Source organism: Nematostella vectensis, chromosome 7 (assembly GCF_932526225.1).
Source record: "Nematostella vectensis chromosome 7, jaNemVect1.1, whole genome shotgun sequence".
In the NCBI taxonomy this organism is placed as follows: domain Eukaryota; kingdom Metazoa; phylum Cnidaria; class Anthozoa; order Actiniaria; family Edwardsiidae; genus Nematostella; species Nematostella vectensis.
The window spans coordinates 9,279,356-9,300,749 of record NC_064040.1 but is presented as its reverse complement, the minus strand read 5'-3'; the positions used below and the strand labels follow the sequence as shown (position 1 = coordinate 9,300,749).

The window sequence follows — 21,394 nt, the reverse complement described above, 5'->3', positions numbered from 1 at the left end:
TCTGATGACATCATATTTGCTTGTGGATATAACGACAATTAATACTAATGACGAGAAACGTTGTGATGGTGTTTTTGTAGGTGTCCATGAGGGTAAAAATAATAACGATAATTGTCAAAGTATTTGTTGTTGCTTTTGTTGGTGCATCTGCTGGTGAGGTTCTGGTGTTATGACGATAAGACTAATACAACTGCTCACATCTGAAAGCTGTCCTGAAGAGCTCGGAGAAGATTCCATTAGGAGCAAGCTTGATGAGAACACATCGTAAAAACTGCTTGGCGACTTCCGTGGTCGATCCTGGGATCAGTACATCACTATAGAAAAAAAATACAGGTATTCAAGGCGCACTTTAAAAATGGGATCTCCAAGATAATGGCAAATACACGAATTAGGGATGAGATATACAATAATTATACTATAATTTATAATTTCTTTACTTATTATGCGCTAAAACTATGTAAAAATATTCTAAAGCGCTCAACAGAAGACAAATTCTTACAAAAACATCCAAACTAAATCGACATAGTAAATTACACCTGTTATTACGTTCTGACGATATAGAAACATACCTTTTATCCTGCCATGGAAATATAGGATTGACGCATTTCCTGTGAAAGACCAAAGCAATAAGGGAGTGTTCATCAAATATACCGAGGGGGAGGAGGGGGTATTGAGGGGGTATCCGAAAATTTTCAACCTCCAAAATGGGGGCTCAGAAAGAAAAAGGTCCTTCAAAGGGGTGCTCCTAATTTTTTTAAGGAGCCGTACTTTTCAGCTTTAATATTTTACTGATACGATCTAGTTTGTAGCAAAAAAATTATCTAGTTTGTAGCAAAAAAAAACAGATTAAATAAGCCAAATTACCAATTACTTCTGTCTTTATAAACCATAATATAGATACTTCCAGGTTTCAGTAAATAACAGTTTGATTAACCGATACAGTTTATTATCAATTAACAGGAACAAATGGAAATAAACTTCTAAACAGTGGTGGAGCCTGCAAATCCACAAAACAATATACATACGATGTCCTATAACGTTGGACATCATCTTTTTTTCTACAGAAAACTAGTTCTTAACGAAAATAAATACACCTATTTAAAAAAACGCTGTTAATGCAAACGGCAAATGGTGATTTTGATCCCAAAATATTTGTTCCAAATTCAGGGAAAAATATAAATAACACGACTATCAATTTATGTATAATTAATATATGGTCCTGGCATTTCTCAAGTTTATTTATCTAAAGGGGGAGGGGGGCACCAAAATGAAATAAAAAAATCTTCCCTCCCTCCCTAAGTCTGGGGTTGAATACGTAAAAGCTGTAGCCAGTCTGAAGGTCAGAAGAATGAAATGCTGGGAAGTAAAATTCACAATAAACGTCATGCTACACATGAGAATTATATAGGAGAAATACAGATAACGGTTCATGCGGGTATGTTCCTTGTCCCGACCCTTCCCCTCCGCTAATCTTATTTCGCCTGTCGGTGCCCCTACTTTAAATAAACTTATGTCTTCTTGAGGAATACTTACTTTCAAACCAAGAAAGCAAGATATCGAGTGGTAAGCGCAACAAAATGTTCACCTTCTGGTACAAAATTCCTAAGCAAACGCAAAATGCAATATATTTCGCAACAAAATGTAATATCTTGCTTAATGCTAAATAATATAGCTATAGCTCTTGCCACATATTTTAATGCCATCAAATGTGACACGAACATGGCACGACTGCGCCGCAAACATGACACGACCACGACCCGAACATGACACGACCACGACACGAACATGACCGTGGTCTTTACCTTCCGACACACTCTAACATCTTCAGCAGGTACGGCATTGCCATTGACGGGCTCTGGTGGACGTAGGTGGATAGCACCACGATGGACAAGTTAAGCGTCTCTTCCTCAAACTCCTCCAGACTGGCCCCACACTCGGGACATGAGTCCAAGTCAATATCCTGAGATAAAGGTGAATATGATATACAGAAGAATATGAATTCATGATAGAATGGTAAATATCATGTCATGATAGACAGGTAAAGAGTTTCTAAAACTGAATGTTTTAACTATCAGGAAAAAAAATAGTTCGACAACTGTCATTTAACAACTTTCAAGAAATTACATTGATACCTTTTAGTGTCGTGCTTTATCATGTTTAGACATGTCTTTCATTGATAAATTTCTGGTTAAACCCTCCTCCACCCTCACGAAAAAAACGTGAACACTAATCGGAGGATCTTCATGGCGTACCTGTAGTTCTGGCTCCTTATCCACTAGGTCCCCCAGTCTATCGAGGGACTTCTCCAATGACCTGTCCATGGACCTGAAGGACATTCCAGTAAGGAGCTTGGGGCGAGATGGCTTTCTGGTGGTGTCTTCCAGCCCCAGTGATAAAATGCCCTCCACACTTTCTTTAGTGTCCTTACTCGAAGTGGAGTCTATGGAGACTACAGGGAATGGAGGGACTTAATATTAGAATGGAAAATTGTAGTAGAGAATCAATAAGGTATTGCATCACACAAAACACCTTAAGTAGTCATGATCATGAACCAGAATACGTAATATAATATATTTCAGAGTCGACTTTCAGTTTTTGGGTATATTATTTTAGGTTGTGAAATACACTTCAAGGGTGTTCTTACAATTTAAACTTTAAATTCATATTTTTATTTAGATGATACACATCAACGTTATGTATTTATTCATATTCTTAAATTCTTAAATAGCTTAGTTTATAATTCTTCTCTGGAAAGAATATGATTAATGGCTGCGGCTGATTACATTGCCTCATAAATGAGAAGCACAAACACAGCAATTCCCGGTAGGCGGTGAGGGTGCAAAAATACAAGCATGCAAAATGTTGAGCAGAGCAACACGATAAGACGGAGCAAAATGTTGAACCCCGAAATACTCACATAATTTCCATAGTTTCAAAAAATGCGAGGCATAGTTCTCAACATCCAAAGATATTGAAAAAGATATCAAACCTTTATAGCAATGCAGGTAATTTAAGAAAAGGGATTTTTATTTTTGTTATTTAAGAGTAAGGATTTTTTTTAGGAAGAAGTAATACCGCTACGTATCACGGGGAAGAGATTCCTCGCAAAGATCAGACGGCAAGGTGTGTTATAATTGGCGTATTTACTGGTTTATATTGTTTAGTTACCATGCAGAGAGGTGAGAGCTGACTTATATCGTCGGGCCAGGTTATAGAAGTACGAACGCTTCTCTCGATTCTCGTTACGCGCACACAGGGCCTGGGCTGAGAGGCAATACCTTATATGGTTAGTCACGAGGTCGAGACAGATTCAATCATTTTAAAGCCCATTGTCACCAGTTTACTTCCGGTTGATTACGTAACAATATCCGATGATTTTTAACGGAAAACGCGAAAAATATTTCAAAATTTTGAAAGCAGTGTGTCTATTGGAAGTTTCTTTGAGGATGTGATTGCTAATTTAGAGCGGATGGCCTGTTAAATATCTCGGATTCTAATAGATTCTTTTGTCTTTTAACGGTTGAGGTTTCCGTCGGACATCCGGAAGTAAACTGGTGACAATGCGGCTTAAATATGCTTATTATTTTACTTTGCATACGTAATTCTAAAGTAAATTCACTAAAATTATCTTTACTTTTTGTTCTGATGATGGAAAGTTTTAGATATTGACAGATATCTTTTCCTAGGGCGAACCGTGGATCTTTGAGAATTGTTTTATAGCAAAAGAATTAAGAAAAAATCCCTAACACGTAATCATTCATTTGTATTATTCAGTTATTCAGACATTTTAAAATCAGTTTTTAATGAATTGTGAAATTATATTTTAGGGCCGTAGTAGGGGGTGGGCACTGAGGAAAATGACCAGATGGGGCGTGGCTGTGCCCCCCCCAATATTTTCTTAATGTTTCTGTATTGTGTCCCCCCTAATCTTACGTGTCTACGGCTCTGTATATAGATCCCAATATCAATGTAATGCCATTATGCAAATGAAAACGTTTTAATATGCAAATGCATGAAAATGAAAGCATCATTTTATCTTTATCACCGGTCTCTATTGATAAATTTCTTTTATCAAATAAACGACAAGCAATTTGCCTACCTCGCTTTAACTTCTTTTCCGCACCACCGTCAATGAGCGGTCTACTCTCCCCTCCCTCCTCGCCTGAGTTTGACCCCCCCGGACCGCTAGTCGGACTCAACTCCAGCATGGGGGTGCTGGTCATGGGTTTGTTGAAGGGGCCCACGAAAGATGTTTCGTGTAGGGCAAATGGTTGAGATTTAGATTCGATTGCCGTTCGGCTGGTCGTCGGTTCGTCGTCGGAAGGCTTGTCGATAAGATCGGCAGACGAGCCTGTCGAAAGCCGCTCTTTATTGGTTGGTGACGTACGACTGGTCTCGCCAAATTTTCGCGCGCGAGGGCTGCTTGGAGTATCTGAATGAAAAATAAAAAGAATATATAAAGAAATTACACAGTTCAAATAATGAAGCACACCATGTAAAACAAGAATCAGATCAAACAATCTTGTTCTGAAAAACATTGTTCTCCAGCTCGGCAAATTCCTTATAAGGACATAAAGTTCCACTTGGACGTTTGTACTAACTTCCACCAGCTCTACTGGTGCGGAAAGCACTACAGAGCTAGGCTCCACATCAAGTGCCCCCGTGTGTGTATTGTTAGTAAGCACTGTCACTGAGGGTGGTCACTGCCAGAGGGTTTATTGTGCCCCAGTGGTTCTTTTACGTCCCTTCGGTTCAGGTTAGCGTAATGCAGCTTAAAGAGACGGAACCTCCGGTTTAGTGTTCTTATCCGAGAAGACTGAAAACACGGGAGAATAACTTCAACTCACTTGTGACAAATTCGAATCAAGGCATGAACCAGGAAAAATCCCCAGTCAAAGCCAGGATTCGAACCTGGCCCACAGCGGTGAGAGGCCTACGCGCTAACACACTAGGCCACCCGTGCTTCGTGAGCGCAAGCGCAGCGCACGTCATTTCCCGATTCTCATTGTAATGCAAGCGCAAGAGGACGCAACTGCTTGATTTTCTTGCGCTTGCACTTTTGTTTGACCGATTCACACTTGTTTTGCGCTTCCATTTGCGCTTGCAACCTAGTGAGAACCAACCTTAACATACCATACCTAGGAATATATTTCAATCATTTCTCTCCTTTTTTAGGACTGTGTACGTCGATAATTTCCATCTATTTTTTTAGGAATACGTTTTTACTAACCACCATATTGAAAAAGGGTCCCATACCAGAAGCAGCCACTGATCGGTATGTCAGAAAGGTACCATACCAGTAGGGTAAGTCGGCAAAATCCAAGACAAAACCAGCTATTGTAATCACAGAACGCGATTACGGGTCATACCACCCCATTCCCACCCAACCTGTTTTCAAGGCGTTATTCAACAGGCCAACCGCTCTTAATTATTAGTCACATCCTCAAGGAAACCTTCAATAGTCACACTGCTTTTACAATTAAAAAAAAATTACGTAATCGACCGGAAGTAAAATGGTGACATAGCCGCTTTAAAGCCGCATTGTCACCAGTTTACTTCCGGTCGATTACGTAACAATCTCCGATAATTTTTAACGGAAAACGCAAAAAATATTTCAAAATATTGAAAGCAGTGTGTTTATTGGAAGTTTCTTTGAGGATGTGATTGATAACTTAGAGCGGATGGCCTGTTTAATATCTCGGATTTTAATAGATTCTTTTGTCTTTTAACGGTTGAGGTTTCAGTCGGACCTCCGAAAGTAAACTGGTGACAATGCGGCTTTAAGCTTGGTGTTTTGCTAGGATGACAAAACGGCGGCTGACAGAAATTCTTTAAGCTCACCAGGCCTAGCGGCACATCCATCATCCGGGTTCAAAGTGTCCAGGTCCAGCAAAGACAGACTCTGACGCTTCACCTGCGCGCTCCTGGGGCCAGGGCACTTATGGTTCTGGGACTCAAGCGTGTTGAGCACCACAGCAATAAGGTTCCTAGTGTCCCTACGGTGGGAATCTTCGTGGAAAGGGTACTGAAATTGTAGAGATAGAGATAAAATCATTAGGAACTGCAACTCTGATGTTTATGACTTAACTTTTTTCGCGCTGACTTTATATTGAGCGAAAACTAAAAAGCCAGTTGCACAAAATAGTCAAATGTGTGTTTGCTAAAATAGGATGCGCGAACACCTTTATACGGTAGTTTCAAATTTCATGGAATAATTTCATTACTTACTAAACAAAATATGAATTGTGTATAGAATAACAAAAATTGACTTTAGAATTTTACTTTTAAAACAATTTGGCCCCTTGAAATGAATGTACTTTTGGTACTTTATTTTTTCCAGATGCTCTTTACGTTTTTTACGCAAGAAGTCCCTTCTAACTGTCCCGAAGCGTAATAAAAAAAAGGGTATTTCTTGTCCCTTAACCTCTGGAAAAGCACATCATTTGATGCTTTGAAAGTAAAATTGAAAACTTATCTTTTTGCCCGCCTTTTTGAACATTAACACTTTTTCACCTCTTCTTTCCACTGGGAATTGTAATTTATTTTATAGCGGAGCTCCGAAGCGCCGCGTGAGCGGAGCCCCATACCTAAGAAAAAGTGGTAAACAAAACTCGAGTTTTCGTGACGCGATGTCCGTCCGTCCGTCTCTTAAAAGCATCGTATGAAAACCAAACTTGTTTGTGTCAAGAGAAGTGCAGCAATTTATTAACGTGATTGTGACGTCACTAGATGCAAAAAATATACAGAGGTCATCAAAATAAAAAAAATATTTATGTTTCACGAAGGAAACGTGTGGTAACCAAACTCGGTGTGTCATGTAGGTGTCAAGGGGGATGCACCAACGAAGTCACATAATTGTGACGTCATCAATGACGTTACTAAAAGCAAAAATATGCTGACGTAATCAAAATGAAAAAATATTTATATTTCATTAAAGAAACATCGTATGACAATAATACTCGGTAGGTGTGATGTATGTTCCAAGTGGGGTTCAGTGAGATGGTCACGTGACGTCATCGATTATGCAATTAAATAATACTACCCTGACGCCGAAACATCGTATGACAACTAAACTTGTTATGTGTCATGTAGATATCAAAGGTGGGGGGAAGGGGGTATAACAAGTTGGTCGCGTGATCTGAGAAATTGTTGACGTCGTCAAAAAACAAAAACAGAAATAAAATATCTAATATTTCTTAAATTATTATGCGAAAACAAGCAAAGATTTGGTCGTTTGGAGCTACGGTTTTAGGCAATGCCTAAACCTATATTATATTTAAATATTAATATAAATGTCTTTATACACGCATTCCACCGCCAGCCCTCCTCGCATATCTTCAAAACAACAAATATCGTCCCATCACCTTATATAGTATGATGAGAACGGCAAGCAGCCATATCCTACGCATGGGCGGCGGCAGGCGGATAAGCGTAAAGTCTGGGGCCTGGGTCCGGTTCATTGGGCGTGGCGCGGCGCAGAAGAGGAGCAGCTGAAGGGTGAGGTTCAGGAGTTCCCCTCCCCACTCCTGGTTCTGATCCAGGACCTGCACGATGCCGCTCATGTACGCGTGGAAGACTGGGAACGACCTGACAAGACGACATACAGAGCGGGTTACGATACCATCATTCCATATGAATAAAACGTTGTCGTATTGGGGGTCTGGTACCGAAGAATTTTAGTTTCTTTTCAAATACTTTCTCCGTTGACTAAAGATGGTCACAGTAACTGTTTTTCTCTTCTGTTTACAAGTCATAAAGTTTACGAAGCAACTGCGGTACTGCAACCTTAAAAATGACAAGAATCATGCAGGTTTTTTTTTCCAAATATGGGATATATTAGTTTCCTTATATGGAAGTGACCGCGTTTGTCAACAACGACAATTTTTGGCTACATTTTCTTGATATGATGTTAAAAATCACATACAGGCACGTGCCTCAGGTTTTGCTGGAAGGATGGGTGCAGAAATAGGTATCATATTGAAAAAGTAAAATGCCTGAATCAGAAACACAACAGGTTTCAATACCAAAAGGTGATGGCAGTGAACCGTTTCTTGGGCCAGTCTTGAATAATTTATCGTCGAGCAATGCTAAACTGTTTCGGTAACATAGTAATTTAATTATCTTTTATTTAAAATGGTACAAAAACGCTATGGGCAAAATATCACTTTACAGCATCATCCATAAATTGCGTGACTTCCAGCCTCATTAAAAAAATCCTGGGCGATAGACGATCTACGTTGAGGTCACGTGTCATACACACATGACCATATAAGGCAGCATACCTTAGTCGGCGAGGATCTCCGGTAAATTCACCAACTTTGATGTCATAGCCCATTAAAACTCCCAAATAATTGCTCATGGTTACCACCTCGAAACTCTGCGTCTGGACGAACTGGCCTCGCTTGCTGTTCTTGTTAGCGCCTGGATACGCTAGGAAGTCCATGACCAGAGTTACAAGCTGGTGAGTGGCAGCTGCTTCGAGGTTACCGCTGTCCGCGACGGCCTGGCTCTGAGGGCGCAAAGAAAAGGTCTTTTAATGGCATATCTATAAAGCAACTGATATGACGCTTCCCTGTTTAGCGACAAGTCCTCATTGATGACTTACCGCTTCCTGACTTAGCGACGAGTCTTCAGAGGCGTGCGAGAGCCTCTGGGATTCCTTGTCGCCCTTCTCCGAGTCCCCCTCTTCAATCACTGTCGGTAGATTATTCTGGACGCGTCCTCCAAGAAACATGCGGTCCGAAAGGTCACTGGTCATCTGTCCAAACCCTCCTGTCCGACGCTGCCTGCCGCTGCCACCAGTGCTGTTACCTGATAAATGATTGAAGACTATCAACGTTGAATGAGGCAACATGATAGAACCTCTATTAGTAAAGGGGGATACTCACCATCCGAAGCAGGGGGCTGCTTGTTGTAGCTGATGCTTTCACCACTACTCGAGCTGAAGGTGAAGATGTAGCTGCAGCGGAATGATGAGCTGTATGGCCGAGGCTGACGATTCAGGGCCAACATATCGGACAAGCGAAGTGACCGGCTCTGTCCGGCCGACATTGCAGACTTACCGGATTGAGATCTCCATATCGCTATGAAAAAGAGTAACGAGTAAGAACAGATAGTGCTCCCCTGCCAAGTACCAGACAAATGACTATTTTATCGAACAGCAGATGGAGCAACCTGGCCTTGTAACCAGACGAGGAAGTAATTAATCAAACATCGAATAGCAGATTTCAAAGAGCGACGAGACATGCTTGAAGCGGCTAGCAAGTGTGCTATGTCCATGGTTGCTTTCCACGAAGAGAGAGGCTTACACACTGACAGGTTGAATGATCTTAGATGACTAACTGGGAAGCCAGTTCGTGATTAGCGGTGTTACAGATTGTCTAAATGACTGACAGATTGTCTAAATGACTGACAGATTGTCTAAATGACTGACAGATTGTCCAAATGACTGACAGATTGTCTAAATAACTGACAGATTGACTGAAAGACTGACAGATTGACTGAAAGAATGTCTGGCTGGGTGATTCCCTGACCGATCAGCTGTCTGACTAGTTGGCTTTCTTAAAGACTGACTGACCTACAAGCTAACTGGCTTCTGACTGACTGACTGACTGACCTACAAGCGGAGTGGCTTACTGATTGACTGACTGACTGACTGACAAGCTGACTGGCTTACTGACTGACTGATGAGCTGACTGGCTTACTTACTCGATTACTGACCCACTGATTGTCTGGCTTACTGAGTGTTTGAATAACTGACTGACTGACTGATAAGCTGACTGCCTTACTGACTCACTGCCTGACTGGCTTACTAGGTGCTTGACTGACTGACCGACAGACTGATAAGCTGACTGCCTTACTGACTCACTGCCTGACTGGCTTACTAAGTGCTGGATTGGCTTACTGAGTGCTTGACTGACTGACTGACTGATAAGCTGGCTGGCTTACTGACTCACTGCTGAAATAGCTGACCCGTTACCTGGCCTCTTGCCCGAGTCAGTCACCGACTCCAAAGGCGTGTGCACCTCGCTACTAGGGCTGACGTAGTTAGATGCAGCACCAGCAGAAGAGCGGATCTTTGGGCTCCCAAAAGAGACATAGTCCGCGTTCTCAATCAGAAGGTGCTTGAAGCGCCCGATGAAGAACATGCCACACAGGGGGGTGTAGTGGGGTAGGATGCGGTGCAGGATGCGGCACGTGTGGATCAGGAGAAGACGGTCTTTGGGCATGGCGTCATACTGGTGCTCGATGCAAGAGTACAGGATCTAAGGGGGGGACAGGAGTAAACCATCATCGTTATAACAGGAATAAGCCAGCGCCATCATCATCATCATCATCATTAACATTGTTGTCATCATAATCATCATAGCAGGAGTAAGCCAGTGTCATCATCACCATGTAATCATCCGAACACCATCACAGTACACGTTATCATTGACTCATCATCATCATCATCATCATCATCATCATCATCATCATCATCATCATCATCACCACCACCACCACCACCACCACCATCATCATCATCATCATCATCATCATCATCATCATCATCATCATCATCATCATCATCATCATCATCATCAACATCATCACCACCACCACCACCATCGTCGTAATTATTAGTCTCGACACCATTATTGCGAATACTACCCATGTTATGACCCACCTTGAGCGCGGACGCCTTGATTGTGTCGAGCATGGCGATAGCTCGGGTAGACACCGGGGTACAAACATCCTCGACCGCGCCCACAAGGAAAGTGAAGCATTGCGCAAGCGCAGACATCGCGATGTTATTGGACTTTACGTTCTCTTTCTCTAGGAAACGTGCCAACACCGTTACCTAGCAACAGACAATCAAATTATACTTTTTAGTAGAAGCTCTTTCGATCGAGTGCGTTGATCGCGTAGGGGAATTTGTGATCATTGATGAAAAAGTTTAGGCTAAATAAGTTCCCGTATGGCCAAGAAAGCGTGGGCAAAAAGATCTATTTTACAGTGGTTTGAGTTTTTTTTTTCATTGCAAGTGTGGTGTTTGCATTTACGGACCGCTAATGAACCAATGAGAGCGCGCGTAGCAAACCCTAGATATGTAATAAATACTTTTAATATAATCATTTACCACAGTGACATTCGAAGTAAGTCCGTGGCAACATAGGGAAGGAAACAAAGGCAGTCTGGATATAAACCCTGACAAAGTCTCACCTTTTCTACGCCCGCGAAGCGAACGCGCCAATCGTGCTCGGTGAAAGCACTCTCCACGTTGTCACAAAGCTTCTCGGCGCCGTAGGGAAGACAGATGCAGTGGAGCAAAATCCGCGTGGCGATCTCAGATAGGTCCGAATGCTCCGCCTGAAGAAGCTCCCACAGACTGCAAATAAGCCAATAGGAATCAGCCTAGCCTAGTAATGCACGTGACACGTGGGTAACCAATAGGAATCAGCCTAGCAACGCACGTGAGACACAGATTGCCAATAGGAATCAGTCTAGCAATGTGCGTGACACATGGGTAACCAATAGGAATCAGCCTAGAAATGCACGTGACACACGGATAACCAATAGGAATAAAGCCTATCAATGCACCTGACAAATGGATAACCAATAGAAATCAGCCTAGCAATTCACGTGACATATGGGCAACAAATAGCGATAAGCCTATCAATGCCACGTGACACATGGATTACCAATAGGAATCAGCGTAGTAATGCACTTACTTAGGAATAAAGAATATCTCCTGTAGGTAGGCCAAGAAGTCCGGCTCCGCTTCCATGGCAACGCGCAGGTAGTCCCCTCTTAAAACAAGCACTTGTAGACACTTGAGCACATTCAGCTGAACGATGTGGTCTTCTTGCTTTGGTAACTCCTGAAAGTGATACGAATGGTTAAGGATGAAGACGCGAGACGAAGACCTGTAAACACTTGAGCACATTCAGCTGAACCATGTGGTCTTCTTGCTTTGGTAACTCCTGAAAGTGATACGAATGGTTAAGGATGAAGACGCGAGACGAAGACCACGACAAGAATGGTGGTGATGTTAATAATGATTATTATAACAATAATAATAGCTCATCTTAAAGATCTTTGAGCTCGAGTTTACTGAGCCTCGACACCAGTTACTTCACTGGCGCGGGTGGGAAGCCTGTGGTATAAAGGTGTCGTAGGCTTTTTAGACGTATATAGACTCACAGGTTCAAGTTCTCTAGTGCAATCGACGAGATACTAGGATGATAACATAAAATTATCGATTAAGAGTGATTAGCATTTCAAACCTAATAGAGTTAATAAAAATAGACAAAAAAAAACATAAGTAAAATATATTGAAGAGGTCCCACCGAGATGTGAACTAGGATCGCTGGATTCAGAGTCCAGAGTGCTAACCGTTACACCATGGGACCAACCGATGTGAGATTTTGCGGTAAGAGAGTTTCCTATGAAAAAAAAAGAGCTATAAAGCTAAAAAAATGAAAGGTCCCACCGAGATTTGAACTCGGATCGCTGGATTCAAAGTCCAGAGTGCTAACCATTACACCATGGGACCGACGGGTTATTCGATTCATCATTTTCCGATATATCAAGCTAAAACACCATCATATTAGTAACCAATCTTTATTTGAGAAAAAAACAATTTTTATTTTCTCTCTCTTATAAAGTAATCGAGCGCGAACCTTCGTTATGACGTAGCAATTAGTTTCAAGAACGTCTTTTCATCAATTTTGAGATCAGTAATAATAGATGTGCTACCTGTTTGTATCTTTTTCATAATCATCCCATGGTGTAATGGTTAGCACTCTGGACTCTGAATCCAGCGATCCGAGTTCAAATCTCGGTGGGACCTTACTTTTTTTTAGCCTAATAGCTCTTGTTTGCCATAGGACACTCTCTTTCCACACGATCTCACATCGGTTGGTCCCATAGTGTAATGGTTAGTACTCTGGACTCTGAATCAATCGATCTTATTTGCGATTCTCAGCGGTAAATCAAGTCAAAGGGGCCCAGGCGGATAGCAGCACGTCTTCAAGATGAAGATGAAGATTTTCGCTATTCCTTGATTCGTCGATAAATGACATCGTCTGTAGTCGGCTCGAGAGCCATCATTTCGCTCCTTCGCAATAACATTCAACTGATGTACAAATGAATCAGCTTGTGAGCTCCTAATAAAGCGAATTATGCTACAAGCACATCCGCTTGACAAGTAACTTAGAACTGAAATTGCTTTTATCGTTCTTAATCAACAACAGATCATGGCTGTAAACGTAAAAGAAAAAACAAAGTACCTCAGCACCCTACCATTCACGATGCCTCAGATTCCAAACAACAACTCTCTACCTCACACTGGAGAAAGTTGTAAAGAAAAAAAAAGAAACTACCTTCCAATTCCTTAGTAATATACGACGGATGTGGTTGTTAAATATACATGTTTTACTTTGTTCACAAATGTATGGCAGATATTTAGGACAGCTTCAATATCAGATAGGATCAAACCATCTTTGATCAATAAATCAATAACTCTTTAGCATAAACCTTTCGGATAACTGAAATCATCCTAACCTGGCCGCAGATTACAGAACATGGCGGAAAGCCCGCTCTCTTGAACTTTGATTGACAAATTCCAAATCACCCACCAAAAAAAAAACCGACCGCGTGTTTCAGTGGTTTGTCTCGCTTCATCAACAATATTTTCTTAAAAGCATCTCATTTACTTGCTTGAATAAGACGATTCAAATAGATGTTTTGTGTGACTCGGTTTGGGACCGGCGTGGTAATCCTTTTGCTTGTTTAGGAGAAAGATTAGAAATCATCTTATTCTAGAACAAAAATTGACATAACAAATCCATACTTAAAAAATTAAAAAAATACGACATAATAAAAAAATATGACATAATAAAATAAATGTATAAAGGAAATGCTTCTGATAAAGTTCAAAGAAACGTTCAAATACGTTTTCAGCAGTTTACAAAAAGTTTGCACGTACGGAAAACCATTTAATACCAAGGAAGATAAATGACATCATACCTTCAATAGACCAATCAGTAGCTGTAGATGAGGATTGTTCTCGAACACCGCGTTCCAGCTGACTGAACTCGACCCACTCCTCCACGACCCGATACCGTTGCCACCGCGCATGCTCGCGACACCGCTGTCCGCAGAGTCTGTTTGACCGTCGCCCTGATTTGCTAGACCCTCTGAGTCCAGGTCGCCTTGGTAACTGTCAGAGCCATTGGCAGAAGCGTTCGTGTTGGCCGTGACTGTCTCAAAAAAGACTTCTTCCTCGATGGTTTCGGATGCTATTTGCACGCTCTGACGAGAACCTGAAGTTTTTTTACATTAGCAAAATCGTGGCCAGAATAAATAGATAAACAAGAACAACATTAACAAAATAATAACAACAGCAATAACAATAGTAATAATAGTTGCTCGGAGGCGACCGTAGGGAGTGGAAGAAGAAGGCTGGATTCATACTTCGCGCTCATGCCTTGCCGAATTTAATTGTCTATTTGTATTGACACAAATAGGATTGGCTCAACGTTGGCTTATACGTCGCACTTAAGTACTCGAGCTCAATAGGTTGCGAGTAGTCAAAGCTGAGCGGATGTGAAGTTTCCGTTGCAAAAATTGTTGCCGCACTTTTGCCGTGCAGCACGACTTGTGCAGCCGTACTTAGTGCATTGCCGAACTTCACTGATTAAGACAGCGACCGTATGAATCGGTCCGTACATGGAAATCAATTTTTCATGTCCAGTAACATTCATGTGACAAAAGTTTACAGCACGTACAGGTTTAATCACATGGTTTGCGAAGGTTCAAGTGGTAAATTCTGAGTACTCGATTGTCAAAAATCTGCCCGTCAGCGGTCAATTTCTGAGCATGCGGGAGCCGTTCACATGGAAGCACATTTTTATGTCCAGTCATGTGACAAGGGCGGGTGCGACTCGAGGTTCGGCAGATAGCTGTCATTTTACCAAGTCTCCTCCTACCTGTGCTTCGAAACGAGGCTCCCTTGCTACTGGAACTTCCACGCACAATCGACCCATAAGCCACCGCGTGAAGTGTGTCCTCGGCAGCAACCTCGCCTGGAGGAAAAACAGACTCCAGCAACATATGCGCCAACTTGAACCAGACGGCCACCATCTCACACTGTTGACACGTGATCGAGTGGTCTCCATGCGCCCCCGTCCATGTCACGTCCAACATCATATTGATGAGCTTCTTGATCTCCTCACGCTCGGCAGCACTGAGCATGCGCCGTTCTCTCTGAAACTGCAGCTGAACCTGTAAAAATAAGACGTCTTGGTCAGTCTGGGAGGTGTACTTGGTTATGAAATTGAGTCCCAAAACGTCAGTGACAATCATGTATGCCTACATTAATTGTGACGTAAAGCTAGGAAACTACGCTTAAAACAACGTCTAAATATAACACAATCGAAACCAATCAATGTTATATGAAATAAAAAAAATGAGAGGGTCCGAGATTTAGAGTCCAGGGGTCGGTTGCAGAAAGCCACAGAAAGCCTAAGTTATCCGCTGGACAGGCGGAAAGCCCCTATCCAGGGGATAGCCATCCGCCAGAAAAAATAGCGTTGCACAAAGCATGGATAGAAGGCTGGATAGCCATGATTTACCATTGAATGGCTTTTCGCAACCATGGTAAATTTGCAAATTGCGAGCCGCTTTTCTTCAAAGAAAATGGCGGCCGTAGAAAGAGGTACGAAAAGTAATAGAGCACAAACAGTTTATCGAGGCAAAGCGCAGGTTGATCGCGGAATGTTTAGCTTCTTCCTTTCTTAGGTGAATCACATTTTACGAAAGAACGAGCAATATAGATATTCAGGTCCTGCCAGAGCTGCATGTGTGGTTCAACATTGTGTTTCAAATATCAATCTGTCCAAAAATCGTCTACATAGGAAACGCCATTTTGTTTTCCAGATTTTTCCAGAAGTGAAAAATATTTCTAGGAACTCTTTCAACCGGAAACTTTTATTTATGCTTCGTACAGCCGAATAACGTTACTTGGATAAGTTTTTTTGAATAAGGATTTATCCGGTGGATAGTAGTTCGCCAAGCATCAGATAATACAACATGTGGTAAAATTCAAAAAAGAATAAATAATAAGAATAAGATAAAGATAATAAAAAAAAAACAGTTAACTATGGAAAACAAAATTATGTGAGGCATAACAAAAATGTTCCCTATGAACTTGGATCACTGGATTCAAAGACCAGAGTGCTAACCATTACACCATGGAACCAACCGATGTGAGATCGTGTGGTAAGAGAGTTTCCAATGGGGAACAAGAGCTATTAAGCAAAAAACAAAACAAACGTACCGACGAGATTTGAACTCGGTTAGCTGGATTGAAAGTCCAGAGTGCTAACCATTGCACCACGGGACAAACCGATAGGAGATCGTATGGTAAGAAAGTTTCCTATGGGAAACAAGAGCTGTTCAGGTAAAGAAGAAAAGAAAGGTCCCACCGAGATTCGAACTCGGATCGCTGGATTCAGAGTCCAGAGTGCTAACCATTACACCATGGGACCAACCGATATGAGATCGTATGGTAAGTGAGTTTCCTATAAGAAACAAGAGCTATTAAGCTAAAAAAATAAAGGTCCCACCGAGATTTGAACTCGGATCGCTGGATTCAGAGTCCAGAGTGCTAACCATTACACCATGGGACCAACCGATGTGAGATTGAGCGGTAAGAGAGTTTCCTATGAAAAAACGAGCTATAAAGCTAAAGAAAATTAAAGGTCCCGCCTAGATTTGAACTCGGTTAGCTGGATTCAAAGTTCAGAGTGCTAACCATTGCACCACGGGACCAACCGATATGAGGTCGTATGGTAAGTGAGTTTCCTATAAGAAACAAGAGCTGTTCAGGTAAAGAAGAAAAGAAAGGTCCCACCGAGATTCGAACTCGGATAGCTGGATTCAGAGTCCAGAGTGCTAACCATTACACCATGGGACCAACCGATATGAGGTCGTATGGTAAGTGAGTCTCCTATAAGAAACAAGAGCTATGAAGCGAAAAAAAAATGAAGGTCCCACCGAGATTAGAACACGGATCGCTGGATTTAGAGTCCAGAGTGCTAACCATTACACCATGGGATCAACAGATATGAGATCGTACGGAAAGAGAGGTGCCTATGGCAAACAAGAGCTATGAAGCGAAAAAAAAATGAAGGTCCCACCGAGATTTCAACTCGGATAGGTGGATTCAAAGTCCAGAGTGCTAACCATTACACCATGGGACCAACCGATATGAGGTCGTATGGTAAGTGAGTCTCCTATAAGAAACAAGAGCTATGAAGCGAAAAAAAAATGAAGGTCCCACCGAGATTAGAACACGGATCGCTGGATTTAGAGTCCAGAGTGCTAACCATTACACCATGGGATCAACAGATATGAGATCGTACGGAAAGAGAGGTGCCTATGGCAAACAAGAGCTATGAAGCGAAAAAAAAATGAAGGTCCCACCGAGATTTCAACTCGGATAGGTGGATTCAAAGTCCAAAGTGCTAACCATTACACCATGGGACCAGCCGATATGAGATGGTATGGTAAGAGAGTTTGCTATGGCAAACAAGAGCTATTAAGCTTAAAGAAAAGAAAGGTCCCATCGAGAATTGAACTGGGATCGCTGGATTGAGAGTCCAGAGTGCTAACCGTTACACCATGGGACCAACCGATGTTAGATCGTGTAGAAAGAGAGTGTCCTATGGCAAACAAGAAGTGTGATGCTAAAAACAAAAGAAAGGTCAAACCGAGATTTGAACTCGGGTCGCTGGATTAAATTACACCATGGGACAGACCGATATGAGATCGTATGGTAAGAGATTTTCTTATGGGAAACAAGAGCTATTATACTAAAAAGAAAAAGAAAGGTCACACCGAGATTTGAATTCGGATCGCTGGATTCAGAGTCCCGAGTGCTAAACATTACAGCATGGGACCAACAGGTGAATTTGTGCGGTAAGAGAGTTTCCTATGGGAAACAAGAGCTATAAAGCTAAAGAAAATAAAAGGTCCCACCGAGATTTGAACTCGGATCGCTGGATTCAAAGTCCAGAGTGCTAACCATTACACCATGGGACGAACCCAAAGCAGATCGTATGGTAAGAGAGTTTCCTATGGGAAACAAGAGCTATAAGGCTTAAAAAAAGAAAAGATCCCACCGAGATTTGAACCTGGATCGTTGGATTCAGAGTCCAGAGTGCTAACCATTGCACCATGTAATCAACCGATATGAGATCGTAAGGTAAGAGAGTTTGCTATAGGAGACAAGAGCTTTTAAGGTAAAGAAAAAAAAAAAGAAAGGTCCCACCGAGATTTGAACTCGGATCGCTGGATTCAGAGTCCAGAGTGCTAACCATTACACCATGGGACCAACCGATGTGAAATTGTGCGGTAAGAGAGTTTCCTATGGGAAACAAGAGCTATAAAGCTAAAGAAAATGAAAGGTCCCACCAACATTTGAACTCGGATCGCTGGATTCAAAGTCCAGAGTGCTAACCATTACACCATGGGACCAAACGATAAGAGATCGTATGGTAAGAAAGTTTGCTATGGGAAACAAGAGCTGTTAAGGTAAAGAAGAAAAGAAAGGTCCCACCGAGATTTGAACTAGGATCGCTGGATTCAGAGTCCAGAGTGCTAACCATTACACCATGGGACCAACCGATATGAGATCGTATGGTAAGAGAGTTTCCTATAAGAAACAAGAGCTATTAAGCTAAAAGAAAAGGTCTCACCGTGATTAGAACACGGATCGCTGGATTCTGAGTCCAGAGTGCTAACCATTACACCATGGGACCAACCGATATGAGATCGTATGGTAAGAGAGTTTCCTATAAGAAACAATAGCTATTAAGCTAAAAAATAAAAGGTCTCACCGAGATTAGAACACGGATCGCTGGATTTACAATCCAGAGTGCTAACCATTACACCATGGGACCAACCGATATGAGATCGTACGGAAAGAGAGGTGCCTATGGGAAACAAGAGCTATGAAACGAAAAAAAATAAAGGTCCCACCGAGATTTGAACTCGGATTGCTGGATTCAAAGTCCAAAGTGCTAACCATTACACCATGGGACCAGCCGATAAGAGATGGTATGGTAAGAGAGTTTCCTATGGGAAACAAGAGCTATCAAGCTTTTCAGAAAGGTCCCATCAAGATTTGAACCTGGATCGCTGGATTCAGAGTCCAGAGTGCTAACCATTGCACCATGGGACCAACAGATATGAGATCGTACGGAAAGAGAAGTGCCTATGGGAAACAAGAGCTAAGAAGCGAAAAAAAAAAATGAAGGTCCCACCGAGATTTGAACTCGGATCGCTGGATTCAAAGTCCAAAGTGCTAACCATTACACCATGGGACCAAACGATATGAGATAGTATGGTAAAAGAGTTTCCTATAAGAAACAAGAGCTATTAAGCTGAAAAAAAAAAATGAAGGTCCCACCGAGATTTGAACTCGGTTAGCTGGATTCAAAGTCCAGAGTGCTAACCATTGCACCACGGGACCAACCGATAGGAGATCGTATGGTAAGAAAGTTTCCTATGGGAAACAAGAGCTGTTCAGGTAAAGAAGAAAAGAAAGGTCCAACCGAGATTCGAACTCGGATCGCTGGATTCAGAGTCCAGAGTGCTAACCATTAACCCATGGGACCAACCGATATGAGATCGTGTGGTAAGTGAGTTTCCTATAAGAAACAAGAGCTATTAAGCTAAAAAAATAAAGGTCCCACCGAGATTTGAACTCGGATCGCTGGATTCAAAGTCCAAAGTGCTAACCATTACACCATGGAACCAGCCGATAAGAGATGGTATGGTAAGAGAGTTTCCTATGGGAGACAAGAGCTTTTAAGGTAAAGAAAAAAAGAAAGGTCCCACCGAAATTTGAACTCGGATCGCTGGATTCAGAGTCCAGAGTGCTAACCATTACACCCTGGGACCAAACGATATGAGATAGTATGGTAAAAGAGTTTCCTATAAGAAACAAGAGCTATTAAGCTGAAAAAAAAAGAAAGGTCCCACCGAGATTTGAACACGGATCGCTGGATTTAAAGTCCAGAGTGCTAACCATTAAACCATGGGACCAACCGATGTGAAATTGTGCGGTAAGAGAGTTTCCTATGGGAAACAAGAGCTATAAAGCTAAAGAAAATAAAAGGTCCCATCGAGAAATGAATTCGGATCGCTGGATTAAAAGTCCAGAGTGCTAACCATTACACCATGGGACCAACCAATATGAGATCGTATGGTAAGAGATTTTCCTATGGGAAACAAGAACTATTAGGCTAAAAAGAAAAAAAGAAAGGTCCCACCGAGATTTGAACTCGGATCGCTGGATTCAGAATCCAGAGTGCTAACCATTACACCATGGGACCAACCGATGTTAAATTGTGCGGTAAGAAAGTTTCCCATGGGAAACAAGAGCTATAAAGCCAAAGAAAATGAAAGGTCCCACCGAGATTTGAACTCGGATCGCTGGATTCAAAGTCCAGAGTGCTAACCATTACACCATGGGACAAACCGATAGGAGATCGTATGGTAAGAACGTTTCTTATGGGAAACAAGAGCTATAAAGCTAAAAAAAGGAAAGGTCCCAACGAGATTTGAACCTGGATCGCTGGATTCAGAGTCCAGAGTGCTAACCATTGCTCCATGGGACCAACCGATATGAGATCGTACGGAAAGAAAGGAGCCTATGGGAAACAAGAGCTATGAAGCAAAAAAAAAAAAAAAATGAAGGTCCCACCGAGATTTGAACTCGGTTAGCAGGATTCAAAGTCCAGAGTGCTAACCATTGCACCACGGGACCAACCGATAGGAGATCGTATGGTAAGAAAGTTTCCTATGGGAAACAAGAGCTGTTCAGGTAAAGAAGAAAAGAAAGGTCCCACCGAGATTCGAACTAGGATCGCTGGATTCAGAGTCCAGAGTGCTAACCATAACACCATGGGACCAACCGATATGAGATCGTATGGTAAGTGAGTTTCCTATAAGAAACAAGAGCTATTAAGCTTAAAAAATAAAGGTCCCACCAAGATTTGAACTCGGATCGCTGGATTCAAAGTCCAAAGTGCTAACCATTACACCATGGGACCAGCCGGTATGCGATTGTATGGTAAGAGAGTTTCCTATGGGAAACAAGAGCTATAAAGCTAAAGAAAATGAAAGGTCCCACCGAGATTTGAACTAGGATCGCTGGATTCAGAGTCCAGAGTGCTAACCATAACACCATGGGACCAACCGATATGAGATCGTATGGTAAGTGAGTTTCCTATAAGAAACAAGAGCTATTAAGCTTAAAAAATAAAGGTCCCACCGAGATTTGAACTCGGATCGCTGGATTCAGCGTCCAGAGTGCTAACCATTACACCATGGGACCAGC

At 42.0% G+C, this 21,394-nt stretch overlaps 1 protein-coding gene and 21 non-coding genes across 26 annotated transcripts in view; 1 reads left to right on the top strand and 21 right to left on the bottom strand.

Moving 5' to 3' along the window:
* The window catches only part of LOC5503389 (protein unc-79 homolog), a 95,271-nt gene that overhangs the window by 16,384 nt on the left and 57,493 nt on the right, over positions 1-21,394 (bottom strand). For 4 of the 5 annotated variants that reach the window (XM_048730489.1, XM_048730492.1, XM_048730488.1 and 1 more), the window contains 17 exons: positions 14,976-15,270; positions 14,014-14,309; positions 11,715-11,863; positions 11,206-11,371; positions 10,670-10,843; positions 9,980-10,265; positions 8,889-9,083; positions 8,606-8,811; positions 8,283-8,509; positions 7,365-7,587; positions 5,842-6,025; positions 4,100-4,432; positions 3,169-3,264; positions 2,253-2,449; positions 1,803-1,960; positions 570-608; positions 199-314 (listed from right to left, as the gene is read on the bottom strand). In XM_048730489.1, coding sequence (XP_048586446.1) covers positions 199-314; positions 570-608; positions 1,803-1,960; positions 2,253-2,449; positions 3,169-3,264; positions 4,100-4,432; positions 5,842-6,025; positions 7,365-7,587; positions 8,283-8,509; positions 8,606-8,811; positions 8,889-9,083; positions 9,980-10,265; positions 10,670-10,843; positions 11,206-11,371; positions 11,715-11,863; positions 14,014-14,309; positions 14,976-15,270 — 3,340 coding nt within the window. The remainder of the gene's footprint in view (positions 1-198; positions 315-569; positions 609-1,802; positions 1,961-2,252; positions 2,450-3,168; positions 3,265-4,099; positions 4,433-5,841; positions 6,026-7,364; positions 7,588-8,282; positions 8,510-8,605; positions 8,812-8,888; positions 9,084-9,979; positions 10,266-10,669; positions 10,844-11,205; positions 11,372-11,714; positions 11,864-14,013; positions 14,310-14,975; positions 15,271-21,394) is intronic. The other variant, XM_048730490.1, reaches the window with a different exon arrangement.
* Trnaq-uug lies at positions 12,467-12,538 on the bottom strand. The gene has a single exon. It is a non-coding gene; the product is annotated as a tRNA-Gln (tRNA).
* On the top strand, positions 12,764-12,837 carry Trnaq-cug. The gene has a single exon. It is a non-coding gene; the product is annotated as a tRNA-Gln (tRNA).
* Positions 16,464-16,535, bottom strand: Trnaq-cug. Its single transcript has one exon. It is a non-coding gene; the product is annotated as a tRNA-Gln (tRNA).
* Trnaq-cug lies at positions 16,605-16,676 on the bottom strand. Its single transcript has one exon. It is a non-coding gene; the product is annotated as a tRNA-Gln (tRNA).
* Trnaq-cug lies at positions 16,892-16,963 on the bottom strand. The gene has a single exon. It is a non-coding gene; the product is annotated as a tRNA-Gln (tRNA).
* Trnaq-uug lies at positions 18,019-18,094 on the bottom strand. Its single transcript has one exon. It is a non-coding gene; the product is annotated as a tRNA-Gln (tRNA).
* Trnaq-uug lies at positions 18,311-18,382 on the bottom strand. Its single transcript has one exon. It is a non-coding gene; the product is annotated as a tRNA-Gln (tRNA).
* On the bottom strand, positions 18,454-18,525 carry Trnaq-uug. The gene has a single exon. It is a non-coding gene; the product is annotated as a tRNA-Gln (tRNA).
* Trnaq-uug lies at positions 18,599-18,670 on the bottom strand. Its single transcript has one exon. It is a non-coding gene; the product is annotated as a tRNA-Gln (tRNA).
* Trnal-cag lies at positions 18,738-18,809 on the bottom strand. Its single transcript has one exon. It is a non-coding gene; the product is annotated as a tRNA-Leu (tRNA).
* Positions 19,021-19,092, bottom strand: Trnaq-uug. The gene has a single exon. It is a non-coding gene; the product is annotated as a tRNA-Gln (tRNA).
* On the bottom strand, positions 19,160-19,231 carry Trnaq-cug. Its single transcript has one exon. It is a non-coding gene; the product is annotated as a tRNA-Gln (tRNA).
* On the bottom strand, positions 19,305-19,376 carry Trnaq-uug. The gene has a single exon. It is a non-coding gene; the product is annotated as a tRNA-Gln (tRNA).
* Positions 19,451-19,522, bottom strand: Trnaq-uug. Its single transcript has one exon. It is a non-coding gene; the product is annotated as a tRNA-Gln (tRNA).
* Positions 19,737-19,808, bottom strand: Trnaq-uug. Its single transcript has one exon. It is a non-coding gene; the product is annotated as a tRNA-Gln (tRNA).
* Trnaq-cug lies at positions 19,882-19,953 on the bottom strand. Its single transcript has one exon. It is a non-coding gene; the product is annotated as a tRNA-Gln (tRNA).
* Positions 20,316-20,387, bottom strand: Trnal-cag. The gene has a single exon. It is a non-coding gene; the product is annotated as a tRNA-Gln (tRNA).
* Trnaq-uug lies at positions 20,459-20,530 on the bottom strand. The gene has a single exon. It is a non-coding gene; the product is annotated as a tRNA-Gln (tRNA).
* Trnaq-uug lies at positions 20,750-20,821 on the bottom strand. Its single transcript has one exon. It is a non-coding gene; the product is annotated as a tRNA-Gln (tRNA).
* Trnaq-cug lies at positions 21,036-21,107 on the bottom strand. The gene has a single exon. It is a non-coding gene; the product is annotated as a tRNA-Gln (tRNA).
* Positions 21,320-21,391, bottom strand: Trnaq-cug. Its single transcript has one exon. It is a non-coding gene; the product is annotated as a tRNA-Gln (tRNA).